Source organism: Oryctolagus cuniculus, chromosome 10 (genome assembly GCF_051225735.1).
Source record: "Oryctolagus cuniculus isolate XC-2025 breed Fujian yellow rabbit chromosome 10, ASM5122573v1, whole genome shotgun sequence".
In the NCBI taxonomy this organism is placed as follows: domain Eukaryota; kingdom Metazoa; phylum Chordata; class Mammalia; order Lagomorpha; family Leporidae; genus Oryctolagus; species Oryctolagus cuniculus.
The window spans coordinates 98,165,285-98,181,444 of record NC_142876.1 but is presented as its reverse complement, the minus strand read 5'-3'; the positions used below and the strand labels follow the sequence as shown (position 1 = coordinate 98,181,444).

The window sequence follows — 16,160 nt, the reverse complement described above, 5'->3', positions numbered from 1 at the left end:
GAGTGAAGCAATAGACAAATCTCTCTCTCTCTCTGCCTTTCACATAAATAATCTTTGTCTTACAAGTAAATAAATAAAAACAAAAACCACTATGGGGCTGGTGTGATGGTGCAGTGGGTTAAGTAGCCACCTCCAGACCCCAGCCACCCACCACATGTGGGAGCCCAAGATTCCAGGCTCTTGGCTTTGGCTTGGCTCAGAACCAGCTGTTGCAACCATTTAGAGAGTGAACCAGAAGATGGGAGCTCAGTCGATGTCTCTGTCTCTCCTTCTCTCAACCTTTCAAATAAATAAAATAAATCTTTACCCAAAACAACCGGAACAAAATATAATCACATACATTACAATGTCTACTGCTGTGCCTCAAATACAATTTGCTCCAGAACTCATGCAAGACTTTAAATCCCAAAGACACAGTGCCATGGCACTAAGAGGGTGGAAACTTCACCCAGCTGTGGTGTTTAGGAAGTGGCCCTCAGCACTGGGCGCATGCCCTCAGCAGTTCTCACGAGGGGGCTGTGAGGGGTCTGAGGCTGGGCGCCAGCCCCTCTCTCTGCTTCCTGGCTCATCAAGGGACCCTTCCCCAGTGTGCTTTGTGACAGCTTCCCACTGCCCTCATCGGGCCACATCAACGTGGCTGCCCAAATCTGCACGTGAACCTCTCAAAATCAGAGCTAAATAAACATTTGCTCTTCACAAAGTTCGCTGTCTCAGGTACTTCACTGCAGTGATGAAAAGCTGGTTAATGCAGCTATTGTCTGTAAAGCAGAAAACAGCAAGTGTGGGTGAGGAGGGGGGGAGCTAGAACCCCTGCGCACTGTTGATGAGAACACAAAATGCTGCAGCCACTCAAAAAAAATTTTATAAAGATTTATTCATTTATTTGAAAGGCTCTCTCTCTCACTCTGCCTCTCCTCTCTCTGTGAAACTCTGAAGTCAGGAGCTTCATCCGGGGCTCCTACACGGGAACAGGAGCCCAAGCACTTGCACCATCTTCCCACTGCTTTCCCAGGCACAGCAGCAGGGAGCTGGACTGCACGCCTGCATTACAGGCAGGGTGGCTTAACCTGCTGTGCCACAGCCCAGTCCCCACCTCCCCCAAAAGTTTTTTTTTGTTATCATATCTTCCAGTAACTGGGCTTCTGAATATATCAGAATTAAAAGCAGCAACCCAAACACAGATTTGTACATGAATGGTCACAGTAGCAATATTCACAATACCCCCAAAAAAGGTGGAAGCAACCCAAGTGTCTGTTGACAGATGAATGGAAAAAACAAACATGGTGTGTCCATACAGTGGACTACCGTTACGACACAGATGACCCCAGTGACACTTTAAGTGAAACAAAGCTAGTCACAAAGAGTCAAAAGCCAGATGTTATGTAATTGCACTAAGAGTTTCAGACTCACAAGGTAAAAAAAGTTCTGGTGATTGAAGGCACTGACAGTTGTAAAATAATGTGAATGAATTTAATACCACTGAACTAGCCAGTTAAAAACAGTGAATGGGGGCCAGCACTGTGGCATAGTGGGTAAAGCTGCTGCCTGCAGTGCCAGCATCCCATATGGGTGCCAGTTCGAGTCCCAGCTCTTCCAATCCAGCTCTCTGCTATGGCCCGGGAAAGCAGTGGAAGATGGCCCAAGTATCTGAGTCCCTGCACCCATGTGGGAGACCTGGAAGAAGCTCCTGGCTCCTGGCTTTGGATCTGCCTAGCTCTGGCTGTTACGGCCATTTGGGGAGTGAACCAGCAGGCTGAAGACCTTTCTGTCTCTCCCTATGTCTGTAACTCTACCTCTCAAATAATAAAATCTTAAAAAAGAGAGAGAAATGTAAACTAAAGCAACACCAGCACTTAAGCTAATGGTTCAGATGTCCACATCGTGGGTGCCTGGATTTGAGTTCCAGCTCCTAGAGGGCCTCAGCTTCGGAATTCCAGTTTCCTGCAAGCACAGACCCTGGGGGAAGAAGCAGGTGAAGGACCACCCAGTTGGTAAACTGCAACCAACACAGGAGACCTGGACTGAGTTCCCAGCTTCGGGCTTCAGCACCCACCCCCAGTTGTTTCAGGCATTTGGGGAGTGAACTAGCAGAGGGAGGAGAGCTCTTTCTCTCGCACATGTTCTCTCTCTCTCTCTCTCTCAAGTAAAATTAAAACAAAAACTACACTAAGATATTAGAGGAAAAAATTCCCCAGTTTGACAATAAACTGTACAGTGAGGCCGTAGTTAAGCAGGTAAAGCATATGACACAATCCCTATGGGAGAAAATTTGGCAACATCTAGCAAAATTACATATGTATTTATCCTTTTATCCAGCAATCCCACTTCTAGGAATCTTTCACACAGATATGCTGGCAAAACTGCAAACAGACATATGTACAAAGCTATTCATTGCAGCACTATTTGTAACACCAAGACTGGAAATAATCCACATGTCTATCAACGCTGAACTGTCTGGATAAATATAGCACACACATCCAGGACTGCACAGCTCTGGAAAGCAATGTGAGCTCTGCACACTGACTGCCGTGCAAGGAGCTCCAAAGTAGGTGAAGACACAGTGCAGAGCAGGCTGGGGTTTTTTGGGGTTTTTTTCTAACTCTATTATAGTATAAGACAGAAGAGATATGACTCTACATATGTACATACACACACACACATTTTTTTATTTAAAAAAAATGAACAGGAAGAATTAGTTAAAAAGTAATACAACTCATTATATAAACAGAGGAGAAAAAGCACTAATAGGACCAGGCTGACAGTGGCCCTCTTGCCACATAATTTAATTTTGAGGTAGGCTGATACCTGAAACAATCCAGGAACATAATTAAATCGAAAGAAAAAATTCCAAAGATTGCACATGAATGAATGAAAACAAATGAGCCTAACTATTCATGGAAAAACACAAAGAAAACTATGGTTTCTTTAAGTCACATTAAAATATAATACTATGGGAGCCGGTGCTGTGGCGCAGCGGGTAAAGCTGCCGCCTGTAGTGCCAGCATCCCATATGGGCACCAGTTCGAGACCCGGCTGCCCCACTTCTGATCCAGCTCACTGCTATGGCCTGGGAAAGCAGCAGAGCATGGCCCAAGTACTTGGGCTCCTGCACCCATGTGGGAGACCTAGAAGAAGCTCCTGGCCCAGCCCCTGCAGTTGCAGCCATTTTGGGGAGTGAACCAGTGGATGAAAGATCTGTGTCTCTTCCTCTCTCTGTAACTCTGCCTTTCAAACAAAAAATTCAATAAATAAAATTTAAAAATAAATTAACCAGAGGCACAGAACTAAGAGGCACCTGTGCAAAGACAAGCTACTGAGCCGTGGTTACAATGGTGGAGTATGGCACTGTAAGCTGGAGCACTTCTCTTCCCTGTGTTTCCACCTCAAAAAGGGAATCTTAGAATTGAATATGCAGTAACCAAATTGAAAAGCAAAACTCTGGGGTTAAGCTCACTAGCAGAATGAAGTCATGGTGGAAAGCCTGAGTAACACTGAAGACAGAACAACAGAGAACACTCAACCTGGACCCTCAGGAGCAAAGGGAGCAAAGGCAGAGCCTGAGAGACAGGGGCAATCCCAGGATAGCTGACGACTGTTCCAAGGAAGTTCCAGAAGCGAACGAGGGTGGGGCTGGGAAAGAGTCTGCAGAAACAGCGCCTAAAAACTTGCCACGTCTGGCGGAAGGCGGACGCCGATAATGTCAAGGAGCTGGGAAACCCCCAACAGAACAAACCTAAGGGAGTTCACAGAAGTCAAATGTCTGAAACCTAAAGACAAAGGAAAAGCAACTCGAAAGCAACAAGAGAAACGACATCTCACCTAAACAGGGGTGCCGAGGCCTCAGGACAGCCTGGGAGAGGCCCAGCCACAGGTCTCCCATGGAAGCCAGAAGGGGGCAGCGCGACACCTCTCAGGTGTGGAAAGAGCTCTTGATAGAATTCTACACCCTTCCATCATGAGTGAGGAAATCAACGCATTCTCACATGACAGCAAAGTAGGAAAATCTGTCACCAACAGACCCACCCCAAAAAACGGTAAAGGAAATTCTCTAACCAGAAATTAAAGGAGAAATCTTGGAAACTCAGTAAAGAATAAAAGATAACCGAGTGAAAATGTGGATTTTATGGCACATTTTCCTTCTCTTTTGTGTTCTAAATTATGTTTGACACTTTACTGTGAACTAATGTGTTTCTCAAAGTATACAGAGGAACTACGTGAGACAGTTATAGGGGCTGGTGGTATGGCGTGGCACGTAAAGTTGCAGCCTGCGACACCAGCATCCCATATGGCTAATGGTTTAAGTCCTGGCTGCTCCATTTCAAATCAAGCTCTCTGCTAATGTGCCTGGGAAAGCAGAGAAGATGGCTCAAGTCCTCAGGCACCAACATGGGAGATCCAAAAGAGGCTTTTGGCTCTTGGCTTCAGTCTAGCCCCACGCTGGCTGTTCTGGCCATTTGGGGAGTGAACCAGCGGATGGAAGTGGTCTCTCTTTCTCTCTATAACTCTACCTTTCAAATAAAATTATAGTAATATATAATAAATATAGTGTAATATATATATAAATAATGTTTTAATACCTGGAGCAACCAGAGTAAGCTATGAAAAGGGATACTCTCAAAAACAGACTAATCAAAATGGAATTCTAAAAAAAGTAAATAAGCAAATCTCTCATTAAAGAAGGCAAAAAGACAGAAAAACAAAAAAGGAAAAACAGAAAAGAATAGACATGAGCCCTAACATCAGTATTTAGATCAGGTATATTAAATATGACCACATTATCCTATTATAAGAAACTTACCTCCAATATAATGATGGTGGCAGGCAGAAAAAAACACATTAGTCATACTAAAATTAATCAAACGAGAACACAAACAGGTGAATCCATTGAGACAGAAAGTACATTAACGACTGCCAGAGCTCAGCAGAACAGGAAACAGCTGCTAATGGTTTATTTTGGGGCGAGATGAAAATGCTGTGAAATTAGATAGCAGGAACGGTTCCAGAGCTTCCTGAATATCCTGAAAACCACTGAAGTATGACTTCTAGAAGGGTGAGTTTCATGGTACGTGAATTATACTTTGAAAAAACCATATTTCAGGGGGCCAGTGCCGTGGCATAGCAGGTAAAGCTGCCACCTTCGGTGCCGGCATCCCATGTGGGTGCCAGTTCTAGTTCCGGCTGCTCTACTTCTGATCCAGCTCTCTGCTATGGCCTGGGGAAACAGTGAAAGATGACCCAAGTGCTTGGGCCCTGGCACCCTTGTGGGAGACCCAGAAGAAGCTCCTGGCTCCTGGCTTCAGATCGGCCCAGCTCCTGCTGTTGTGGACATCTGGGGAATGAACCAGCGGATGGAAGACCTCTCTCTTTCTCTCTGCCTCTGCCTCTCAAATAAATAAATATCTTTAAAAAATACTTAAATAAATTTGTTTTAAAAAACAAGACCTCAACAGTGGAAAACAATCTTCAGTGATTAAAAAAACTTATTAACAATGAGTCAGAGACATGAACAGACAGCTCATCAAAGATGACACAGAGACGCCAGCAAAACACATGTGAAGATGTTCAGAGCCACTGGCCCTTACGCTCAGCGGTCACTGCCCCCCCACCAGAACAGCTTAGGTGAAATCACAGCAACCCCACACGGCCACTGCGGAGCGCAGTTTCAGCAGCTCCCTGACGAAAGCTGTGATCTGGCAACTGTACTCCTGAGCATCGATCCCAGAAAAACAGCAGCACACCTATGACTGCCTGCAGCAACTTATCTGGGGCTTTTAATAATTTTTTTAAAAAAGGTTTATTTTTATTTGAAAGGCAGAGTTACACGGGAGAGGGAGGGGGAGGAGAGGAGGGGAGGGGGGAGGAGAGGAGAGAGGAGAGGAAAGGGGAGGGGAGGGGAGGGGAGGGGAGGGGAGGGGAGGGGAGGGGAGGGGAGGGGAGGGGAGAGGGGTCTTCCATTCACTGGTTCACTGCCCAGATGGCTGCAATGGCCGAGGCTGGGCTGATCTGAAGCCAGGAGCCTGGAGCTTCTTCAGGGTCTCCCACATGAGTGCAGGGGAGACCTTCTACTGCTTTCCCAGGCCATAACAGAGAGCTGGATCACAAGTGGAGCAGCCAGGTGTTGAACCAGTGCCCATATGGGATGCCAGCACTGCAGGCAGCAGCTTTGCCTGCTACGCCACAGCACCGGCCCCTGTAGCAACTTATTTGTAACAGCCCAAATCTAGAACCCACCAAAGTATACCACAACCGATGACTGGCTAGGTGAACTACAGGATATCCAGGGACCAGCACCTAGTCATTATTAACTACTGGGGCCAGTGCTGTCCTGCAGTGGGTTAAAGCCCTGGCCTGCAGCACCCACATCCCATATGAGTTCGAGCCAGTTTGAGTCTTGGCTGTTACACGTCTGGTCCAGCTCCTTGCTAACACGCCTGGGAAAGCAGTGGAAGAGGGCCTAAGTTTTAGGCCCCTACACCTACATGGGAGACCCAGATTAAGCTCCTGGCTTCAGATTGGTTCAGCTATGGCCATTTGGGGAGTGAACAAGTGGATGGAAGAACTCTCTTTGCAACTCTTTCAAATAAATAAAATAAATCTTAAAAAAAAAAAAAAAGTCAGCTATCCACGTACACAAGCTCCGATGGATCTCAAGGGCAGCATTTTCCAAGTCATACACCATGTGAGTCTATTTATAAACATTCTCCAAGTGACAAAATTACAGAGACACAGAGCAGATTAATAGTTTCCTGGAGTCAAGGAAGCTGGGGAGGAGGGACAGGTGTGGGAGCTCTCTGTGCTCACCGACTGGCCTTCCATCTCACCTGAGGAGGTGGTTACAGACACGCATGGGACAAAACGACATGCAGCTCCACACACTTTATAACAACAGCAATTTCCTGAATTTTGTATCACAGTCTGTATTATAGTTAAATGGGATTTAATTAATGGGAGAAACTGGGTGAAAGGAATATGGGACCTGTCAGTAATAGTTTTGTAACCTTCTGTGAATCCATAATTATTTTTTCAATAAAAAAGATTTATTTATTTATTTGAAAGAGTTACACAGAGAGGGGAGGGCAGGAGGGGGAGGGGGAGAGAGGGAGAGAAGGAAAGAGAGAGAGGGAAGGAGAGAGGGGAAGAGGGGGAAAGGGAGAGAGGAGGAGAGCGTCAGAGTCTTCCATCTGCTGGTTCACTCCCCAATTGGCTGTAATGGTCGGGACTTGCGGATCTGAAGCCAAGAGCCAGGAGCTTCTTCTGGGGTCTCCCACGTGGGTGCAGGGGCCCACAGACTTGGGCCATCTTCCACTGCTTTCCCAGGCCATAGCAGAGAGCTGGATTGGAAATGGGGCAGCTAGGTCTCGAAACCATACCCATATGGGATGCCGATGCTTCAGGCCAGGGCATTAACCTGCTATGCCACAGCGCTGGCCCCCCCATAATTATTGCAAAACAGAAAATAAGCATCAAAGCACTATTTTTTAAAAAAATAAAAGTTGCTTATATTTTTCAGCAAACACTTATCAACCAACAGTCCCTAAGATCAGGTTCTCTGCCAAGTGCAGGAGATGCTGTTCACGAGCCCCCGGGTTAGTGGGGGAGAGGCCAATGAGACAGCTGAACACAGGTGAGCTGCATGATTCCGTCCTCTGCTCAGGGAAACCAGTACCTGCATCAAGCTGCTGCTCCCCGTTCATCTCCTCAGCACACCGGCTGTCTCCTCCCTGTACCACGCAAAGGCCTCACGGTTCTGCAACCACCTGAAAGATGACGACTTGCAGGATTTGAGCGTCTGTTCAATGGGCAGCCAAGGATCCAAGTGCAAATGCTGAAAAAACAAACAAACCCGCATGAGCAGCCTGAAGCCCAAGTGTCTGCTGGTGCATGAGACGCACTTGAGTGGGCTGAGAGGGAATATAAAACCACTCTGCAGAGTAGATGGGATCAGAGACAGAAATCAACCATCCCCTAAGTGGCAAGTGTGTGTGTGGACAGAGTGAGTGAGAGCACTCTAAGACATCTAAAGATCACAGCAAACCCCACCCCCTGTGGACCACCTCCCTGGACCTAGCACTACCACTTCCAGCCACAGAAAGTGCAATTCCTCGTGATTTCCAGGGGAGGCAGGGCTGTCTTGCTCCATGAGTAAGGGTCAGGGAAAGGGACACCACTCTATCTAGTTTTCCATGTCATTCATCTGGAACATTCCATAGAACCAAGTGTATCACCTTTACCAGCCCGCATTTCCAGAGAAATCCTTCGGGTAAGCTCTGAGCCCGTTTGCTCTTTTTAGAAAACAGCTTTATTAGAGTATAAATCCCACACCAAAATTTCCCATTTTACATTTACAACTGACCAAATGTCAGTGAATTTAGAGTTGTGTCCCCACCATGATAATCCGGTTTTAGGATATTCCCACAGCCTTGAAAAGAAGCCTCTTGCTCTGCGGCAGTCCCAGCCCAGGCCCAGCCCACCACTGATCTGCTTGCTGTCTCCAGAGGTTTCCCCTTCCCTGAATTTTTCACATAAATGCAATCAACAAAACTTGTGATCTTTTATGTCTGGTATCTTTCACTTAGCATGTTTTGAGTTCATCCATGTTGCAGAATGGATGTTTTTTTCTGCCTTTCATACACATAAAACAATCTTAAGACACTATGTCTGTGCGTAACGGAAAGAGAAGGGTGACAGCACAGAAAACTGTAAGAGTGGGAAAGGCCTCAAAGGGCGGCGTTGAGGGTGGCAGCCTGTGCGCGAACAAGCAGCTCTGCCCTCTCACAAGGATCCAAGTGCTGCTCATCAACAACCCTCCGCTCTGACTGCAATGAAATGCCCAAGGCAGGGTCTTTTTATTTTTTAAATTTATTTGTTTGAAAGGTAGAGTTACAGAGAGAGGCAGGGGAGGGGGGGGAGGAGGGAGAGGTCTTCCATCTGCTGGTTCACTCCCCAAATGGCTGCAACTGCAGGAGCTGGGCCAATGCGCAGCCAGGAGCTTCTTCCGAGTCTCCCACACGGGTAGTAGGGGCTCAAGCTCTTGGGCCATCTTCCACTGGTTTCCCAGGTTATAGCAGAGAGCTGGATCAGAAGAGGAGCATCAGGGAGAGGACCCGGTGCCCATACGGGATGCCCACTGTGCCACAGGCGCAGGATCAGCCCACTGTGCCACAGTGCCAGCAGCTGCAATGGAAACTCTTGCTCATGACTTAGACACTTTTCTTAGGGCCTCCAATAATGACTCTATCCTTGGTTTTATATCCTATGAGTTTAAACTGCTTGTTAGACTCGTTTTCTCCAGACTCAAAAAAGTAAAATTCTAGGTGGCCACACACATGAACTCTCGATGGCAGCAGTTTCCGAGATCCGGCATTGCCTCGCCCTGGAGAAGCCACCTCCTGCCAGAACCCTGTCGCAACCCCCTTCCCAAAGACGCCCCCTTTCAGCATAAAGCAGCAGGGTGATCATCGTCCAGTCCCCCCAACAGATGTTAGGGTCCATTCATGTTAAGGGGGGGATGTGAGGAGTCAGATGGGTTAACAGGTAGTCAGAGGATTCCAACGGAATTTGGGGTATAAAATAGTTGCTTCATTCCCCAAAACATCTTTAGCCAGAACAGAGAATCTCCAAATTTGCCATGAGAATAGCAAGGGAGCTCTTCCTGAGCTCACAGCTTATTGTGAAAACAAGTTAGCTCTCCCACCCTTAGCAGGCCAGACAGGATGGAGGATTGTAAATGAGGTCTTTTGATGGTTTTTGTCCCCGCCTGGTAACTGAATGCCAACCTGATTGTCAAGTCCCCCCGCCCCGCAACCTGGTCTTTTGAAATTGTACTTAAAAACCTGAATGCAACAGGCTTTTTGGGTTCTTTCCTCTCTTGGAAGGCCTCCTCCATGCCACTCCAGCTGGAGGTCCTAGATTCTAATAAACACTTTTAAATCTAAAAAAAAAAGGCAGCTGACTACTATGGCGATGAGCAGTGGCGGCGGCGGCATTTCGGAGCCGGAGGACTCGGTGCTGTTCCGGCGCGGAACGGGCCAGAGTGATGATTCTGACATTTGGGATGATACAGCATTGATAAAAGCTTATGACAAAGCTGTAGCGTCATTTAAGCATGCTCTGAAGAATGGTGACATTTGTGCAACTTCAGATAAACCTAAAGTCACACCTAAAAGAAAACCTGTTGGCCGGCGCCGTGGCTCACTAGGCTAATCCTCCACCTTGTGGCGCCGGCACACCGGGTTCTAGTCCCGGTCAGGGCGCTGGATTCTGTCCCGGTTGCCCCTCTTCCAGGCCAGCTCTCTGCTATGGCCAGGGAGTGCAGTGGAGGATGGCCCAGGTGCTTGGGCCCTGCACCCCATGGGAGACCAGGAAAAGCACCTGGCTCCTGGTTCCTGCCATCGGATCAGCGCGGTGCGCCGGCTGCAGCGGCGGCCATTGGAGGGTGAACCAACGGCAAAGGAAGACCTTTCTCTCTGTCTCTCTCTCTCACTGTCCACTCTGCCTGTCAAAAATAAAAAAATTAAAAAAAAAAAAAAAAAAGAAAACCTGTTAAGAAGAATAAATGCCAAAAGAAGAAGACCACAACTGCCTTAAAACAGTGGAAGGTTGGTGACAAATGTTGTGCCATTTGGTCGGAGGACGGCTGCGTCTACCCAGCTACAATTGCTTCAGTTGATTTTAAGAGAGAAACCTGTGTTGTGGTTTACACTGGATATGGAAACAGAGAAGAGCAAAATCTGTCTGATCTACTTTCCCCAACATCTGAAGTGGCTAATAACATAGAACACAATGCTCAGGAGAATGAAAATGAAAGTCAAGTTTCTACAGAAGAAAGTGAGAACTCCTCCAGGTCTCCTGGAAGTAAACCAAATAATATCAAGTCAAAAGCTCATCCTTGGAACTCCTTTCTCCCTCCGCCTCCCCCCATGCCAGGATCAGGAATGGGACCTGGAAAGCCAGGTCTAAAATTCAGTGGGCCACCACCACCGCCACCGCCACTGCCACCCCTACCACCCCACTTCCTGTCATGCTGGCTGCCCCCATTTCCTTCTGGGCCACCAGTAATTCCTCCACCACCTCCCATATGTCCAGATTCTCTTGATGATGCTGATGCCTTGGGAAGTATGTTAATCTCTTGGTACATGAGTGGCTATCATACTGGCTACTACATGGGCTTCAAGCAAAGTCAGAAAGAAGGAAGATGCTCACATTTCAATTAAGGAGTACAGCTGTCTCCCAAGGAGAATGGTATCTTGATGTTCCCTGGCCGATATGAATAACAGGCTCATCATTTTCTTCAGGAACACTGGGTTGGTGACACGATCATCTGCACTTTTGCTCTTGTTGTATGTATTCCATACTTAAATAACTAGCAGAGTATTTTTAAAAACAGCCTGATTAACTGAGCATGCCAGTGTAAGTGATTAAAAGAAACTCAGTGCCGCATTCAGAGCACAGAAGTCAATCTGCCAAAACTGTGATGGAGCACATTTTTGTATAGTGTAACTTTCTTAGTTAAGTATGTTAAGCTTTCTATTCGTGCTTTTAAAAATAAAGAAAACCACTTTAAACCTTGAAAAAAAAAAAAAAAGCAGCTGACTATGGTCCATGGTTCCGCAGGTGCAAGGTCCAGGGGCCACATCCGAAGATGGCCTCCCTGTTGGCAGAGCCTGGATGCACAGAGCTGGACAAGGTAGGAAGCAGGAAGCTGTGTCTGCGTCTCTCATTGCTTTTACGCCTCCAGGATTCAATCATGCAGGCTTCACCCTAATGACCTCATCTAATCCCCTCACTTCACCAAGGCGGACTGCTGAACAGCCACAGGTGGATTAAGTTCCCATTCTCTTAGTACCTCACGGTGGGGAGTAAATCCCAACACATGGAGGCTCCAGGGACACATCTGTCTGCAAACCACAGCAACCACAGACAAAGTTGCCTTAACTTCTAATGCATGCCTTGAAAGGGCATCAGCATCTTGAGGCCGGCACTGTGGCATAGTGGGTAAAGCCACCTCCGCCTGCAGTGCCTGCATCCCATATGGACGCCAGTTCCAGTCCCCACTGCTCCTCTTCGGATCCAGCTCTCTGCTATAACCTGGGAAACCAGTGGAAGATGGCCCAAGAGCTTGAGCCCCTGCACCCACGTGGAAGACTCGGAAGAAGCTCCTTGCTTCAGATCGGCACAGCTCCGGCTGTTGCACCCAACTGGGGAGCGAACCATCAGATGGAAGACCTCTCTCCCTGCCTCTGCCTCTCTGTAATTCTGCCTTTCAAATAAATAAATAAATCCTAAAGAGAGAGAGAGAGAGAGAGAGAGAATGAATGAATGAATGAATGAGGGAGTGGGTGTTCATCCCAGCGGTTTAGACACTCATATTCCACACAGGCTCTGGCTCCTGACTCCTGCAGATCCTGATAGGCAACGGTGATGGCGCAAGTCACTGGGTACCAAAAACGCACCTCAGGGATGGGGACTGAGTTCTCAAATCCTGGCTTCAGCACCAGCGGCAGTGGACATCTGGGGAACAAGTGCATAGAGGACCTCTGTCTCTCTTCCTTTCTGTTTGTCTCTGTCTCTATGCCTCTCAAATTTTTCAAAAAACTTTTAAAGATTGGGTTAATTTCCATGTACAGTCTCCTGTAATTCAGCAAGAGAAAACAAAGAAAAAGAATGGGGAAAATACGTAATAAAGCCACATTTAAAAATCAGAGGCAATATTATAAAATGTGTTCAACCTTATTAGTGGATGAGGCAAAAAAATTTTTTAACTATATAATATTCTATTCACCTTTCAGATTGATAAAAATTTTTATAACTGAAAATACCTAGTGTTGGCCAGGAAGGTGGAAGAACGGCTGGAATGGGGAACTGGTTCCAAATGTTTCACACAGCACACACATGTGGGGCAGGCCTGGTCTCAGGTGTTTCACACAGCACACACACATGGGGCAGGTACTGTGGTACAGCATGCTAGGCTGCTGCTTACAAGGTCCACATCCCACACCAGAGTCCAGTCTCAAGTCCTGGCTGCTTTGTTCCAATCCAGCTCCCTGATAACGTATCTGGGAGGCAGAAGATGATGGGTGCCTGCCACTCTCGTGGGAAAATCAAATGGAATTCTAAGCCTCTGGCTTTGGCTTGGCCTAGGCCTGCCTAATGCAAGCATTTGTGGAGTAAACCAGCAGGTTAAAGATCTCTGTCTCTCCTCTTCTCCCTTTCATTATTCCTTTCAAATACATAAATAAAAATAAATCTTTTAAAAAACCCATAAACATGGAAGGCAGCATAAATGATGTGGCTTGCCACAATGTTATATGTAACAGTGAGAAACCGGAGACAACCTACACATTCATAAAATGGGTATGGGGTGGTCTACAACCACCACTAAGGATTTAGGTAGATCCACGAAAAGCACGTGAGAACACTATCTCTACTGCTGAGCGAGGGACGTTATTCACGTGAACTTCTTAAAACCTGAAGTTGACTGTGTGACCCATGACAAATGAATCTGCGCCAACTGCGTCATTTGTAAAAGGGAGACCACACTTTGTACCTACCTCATCTAACTCACAGGACCGCTGTGAGGATTAAGTAAAATGATCCACGGAGAGCACTTAACACGGAGCTAGCTATGAGGTACACCCTGAGTTAATGTTAACTGTTATGTCATGTTGACAAGTTCAAGTTCCCATGTGCTAATTTAGTGACTCATCCCTGTATATAAAGCCTTGACACTTCAGTATGAGTTTCATGGAACAAAGCCAATGCTAAATTAGTATCTGTTGGCTCACCAGACTTTGAAGATGTCATCTACTCCTTATATTCACAAACTCAGGACAAGCATATGCAGAGTTCTGCAAAGACACAGTACAAATAACGACAGGTGCCCACCTCCCATCTTGGAGTACTCAGGCTGAACACCTGACTCCGGTTCCTAATGCCAGCTTTGTGCTAATGCAGACCCTGGGAGGGGGGCAGAGGAGACTCAGGTGCCTAGATCCCTGCCACCCATGTGGTAGACCTGAGTGGCCTGTTCCTGGCCACTGTGGACATCTGTAGATGGGAGGATTTCTCAACTCTTCCTCCCTCACTTTCCCTCTGCCTCTCAAATAAGCTGAAAATAAGGGGCTGGCACTGAGGTATAGTGGGTAAAGCCTCTGCCTGCAGTGCCGACATCCCATGTGGGCACCGGGTCAAGCCCTGGCTGCTCCACCTCCAATCCAGATCTCTGCTATGGCCTGGGAAAGCAGCAGCAGATGACCCAAGTCCTTGGGCCCCTGGATCCGCGTGGAAGACCTAGAGGAAGCTCCTTGCTCCTGGCTTCAGATTGGCATAGCTCCAGCCATTGCAGCCAACTGGGGAGTGAACCAGAGGATGGAAGACCTCTCTGTCTCTCTCTGACTCTGCCTCTCTTTCTCTCTCTGTGTAACTCTGACTTTCAAATAAATAAATACATCTTTAAAATAAAAATAAATAAATAAAGCTTCAAACCCAAAAGACACACTGGGGGAGAAATGCAGGTCTTATATAGCCAAACACTAAGACTGTGGCATTTTTTTCTATCTTACTCCATCACTGAGATTTTAGCCAATGACAATCAGCTCACCATCCTAACAGGATCGTGAGGAACAAACTGCCGAAGTGTGCTGCTGTGTGTGGAGCAGCTGTCTGCATTCTCACCTTAGTGCCAGCCTGCAGTGAGGAAGAAACAACCAACTAAACAGAGGCTTAGCATTTGGAAATTTAATTCACTTCTCCATCATTTCCTTCCATTTCATTTCTTCCTATTCATATTCAACTGTCTTACTATCTTTGCTTATTTTATCATTGATTTTAGGGTTACAGTGCCTCTTGTGGTGGCCAGAACTCGATAGTTATTCACTGAAATCAGTTCTTATGAACTGATCCGAATCCTGCTCTTATTTTTGTGACCTACAGAAGTGCCAGCATCGTAGCATAGCAGGTTAAGCCACCATACGCAATGCCAGCATTCCATGTGGACACCGGTTAGAGTCCTAGCAGCTCCACTTTCAATCCAGCTTCCTGTTAGTGTGCCTAGGAAAGCAGACCTATGTCTGTCTATCCTCTCTCTATAACTCTGCTTTTTGAATAAATAATCTTTTTAAAAATATTTTATTTATTTGAGAGGTAGAGTTACAGACAGTGAGAGGGAGAGATAGAGGGAAAGGTCTTCCTTCCGTCGGTTCACTGCCCAGGTGGCTGCAACGACCAGAGCGGAGCCAATCCAAAGCCCGGAGCCAGGAGCTTCTTCCATGTCTCCCATGCGGGTGCAGGGGCCCAAGGACTTGGGCCATCTTCTACTGCTTTCCCAGGCCATAGCAGAGAGCTGGATCAGAAGTGGAGTGACCAGGACTTGAACCGGCACCCATAGGGGATGCCTGCACTACAGGCAAAGGATTAACCTACTATGCCATGGCACCGGCCCCAAATAATCTTTTTTTAAACAGCCAATGACAAAAAAAGAGAAGATACCAATAGGATATACAACAGAATGAGGAAGGAAATAACTTGGCATTTATTAGTTTGTCTTAATTAAGTTATTGCTATGCTGTAACAGGTAAGTTCTAAATTTCAACAGTTTAATAGATCTTTATTTCTCACTTAGCTAAAGCCCAAATAGTTGTTCCTGATGAGTGAGCAACTCTGCAGGAAACCAAGAGACTCGCCTCATTCAACACAGGCTCCTCAGGTCACGCAATGCAGACAGGTTGCTCATGGGAGGCTCTGCTGGACCAGACCTGGAGATGCCATACCCCTTCCTGCATTTCTTCAGTTAAAATCCCAACATGAACATGTCCGGCTGCGAGGAGGGCCAAAAACCATGATCGTAACAGCTACTACCGCCTGCTTTACGAGAGGAGCTCCGAGAACCAACAGTGGTGGGACTATGAACTGCCCTGGAGTCCTTCCTCAGCTAGTGGATACACACTGAACACATGGGAAAACCTTGCCCTCGCACATCTCATACCTCAGCACAGGTAAAATAAGGAACAGATTCTGTTGAATGGCATACAGCTGCACAAGGAAGGTGGCCAGGGAGTGCTACTTCCAAGTGGGTGACCAAGGACATGGACACCAAGCCCACATGAAGTAACCTCTCCAGTTACCATGATTAAGATTGGATCAGACACTGAATTTTTTTTTTT

At 46.8% G+C, this 16,160-nt stretch overlaps 2 protein-coding genes across 6 annotated transcripts in view; one reads left to right on the top strand and one right to left on the bottom strand.

The window, feature by feature from the left end:
• SFMBT1 (Scm like with four mbt domains 1) overlaps positions 1–16,160 on the bottom strand; it is a 122,397-nt gene that overhangs the window by 41,857 nt on the left and 64,380 nt on the right. For 3 of the 4 annotated variants that reach the window (XM_051851533.3, XM_008260804.5, XM_089306104.1), the window contains exon 2: positions 7,667–7,825. In XM_051851533.3, the coding sequence (XP_051707493.1) occupies positions 7,667–7,694 (28 nt within the window). In that variant the 5' untranslated portion in view covers positions 7,695–7,825. Of the gene's footprint in view, positions 1–7,666; positions 7,826–12,452; positions 12,631–16,160 lie in introns of all 4 variants that reach the window. The other variant, XM_089306102.1, reaches the window with a different exon arrangement.
• Positions 9,940–11,582, top strand: LOC100348318 (survival motor neuron protein-like). 2 transcript variants are annotated; one of them, XM_089306106.1, is made up of 2 exons: positions 9,940–10,160; positions 10,529–11,582. In XM_089306106.1, exons 1-2 carry the CDS (start codon positions 9,958–9,960, stop codon positions 11,211–11,213), a joined length of 888 nt encoding a protein of 295 aa, XP_089162232.1. In that variant the 5' UTR covers positions 9,940–9,957; the 3' UTR covers positions 11,214–11,582. The 2 variants fall into 2 exon arrangements, with proteins under 2 accessions (XP_089162232.1, XP_089162231.1); XM_089306105.1 differs by lacking the exon at positions 9,940–10,160 and having other exon boundaries at positions 10,580–11,582.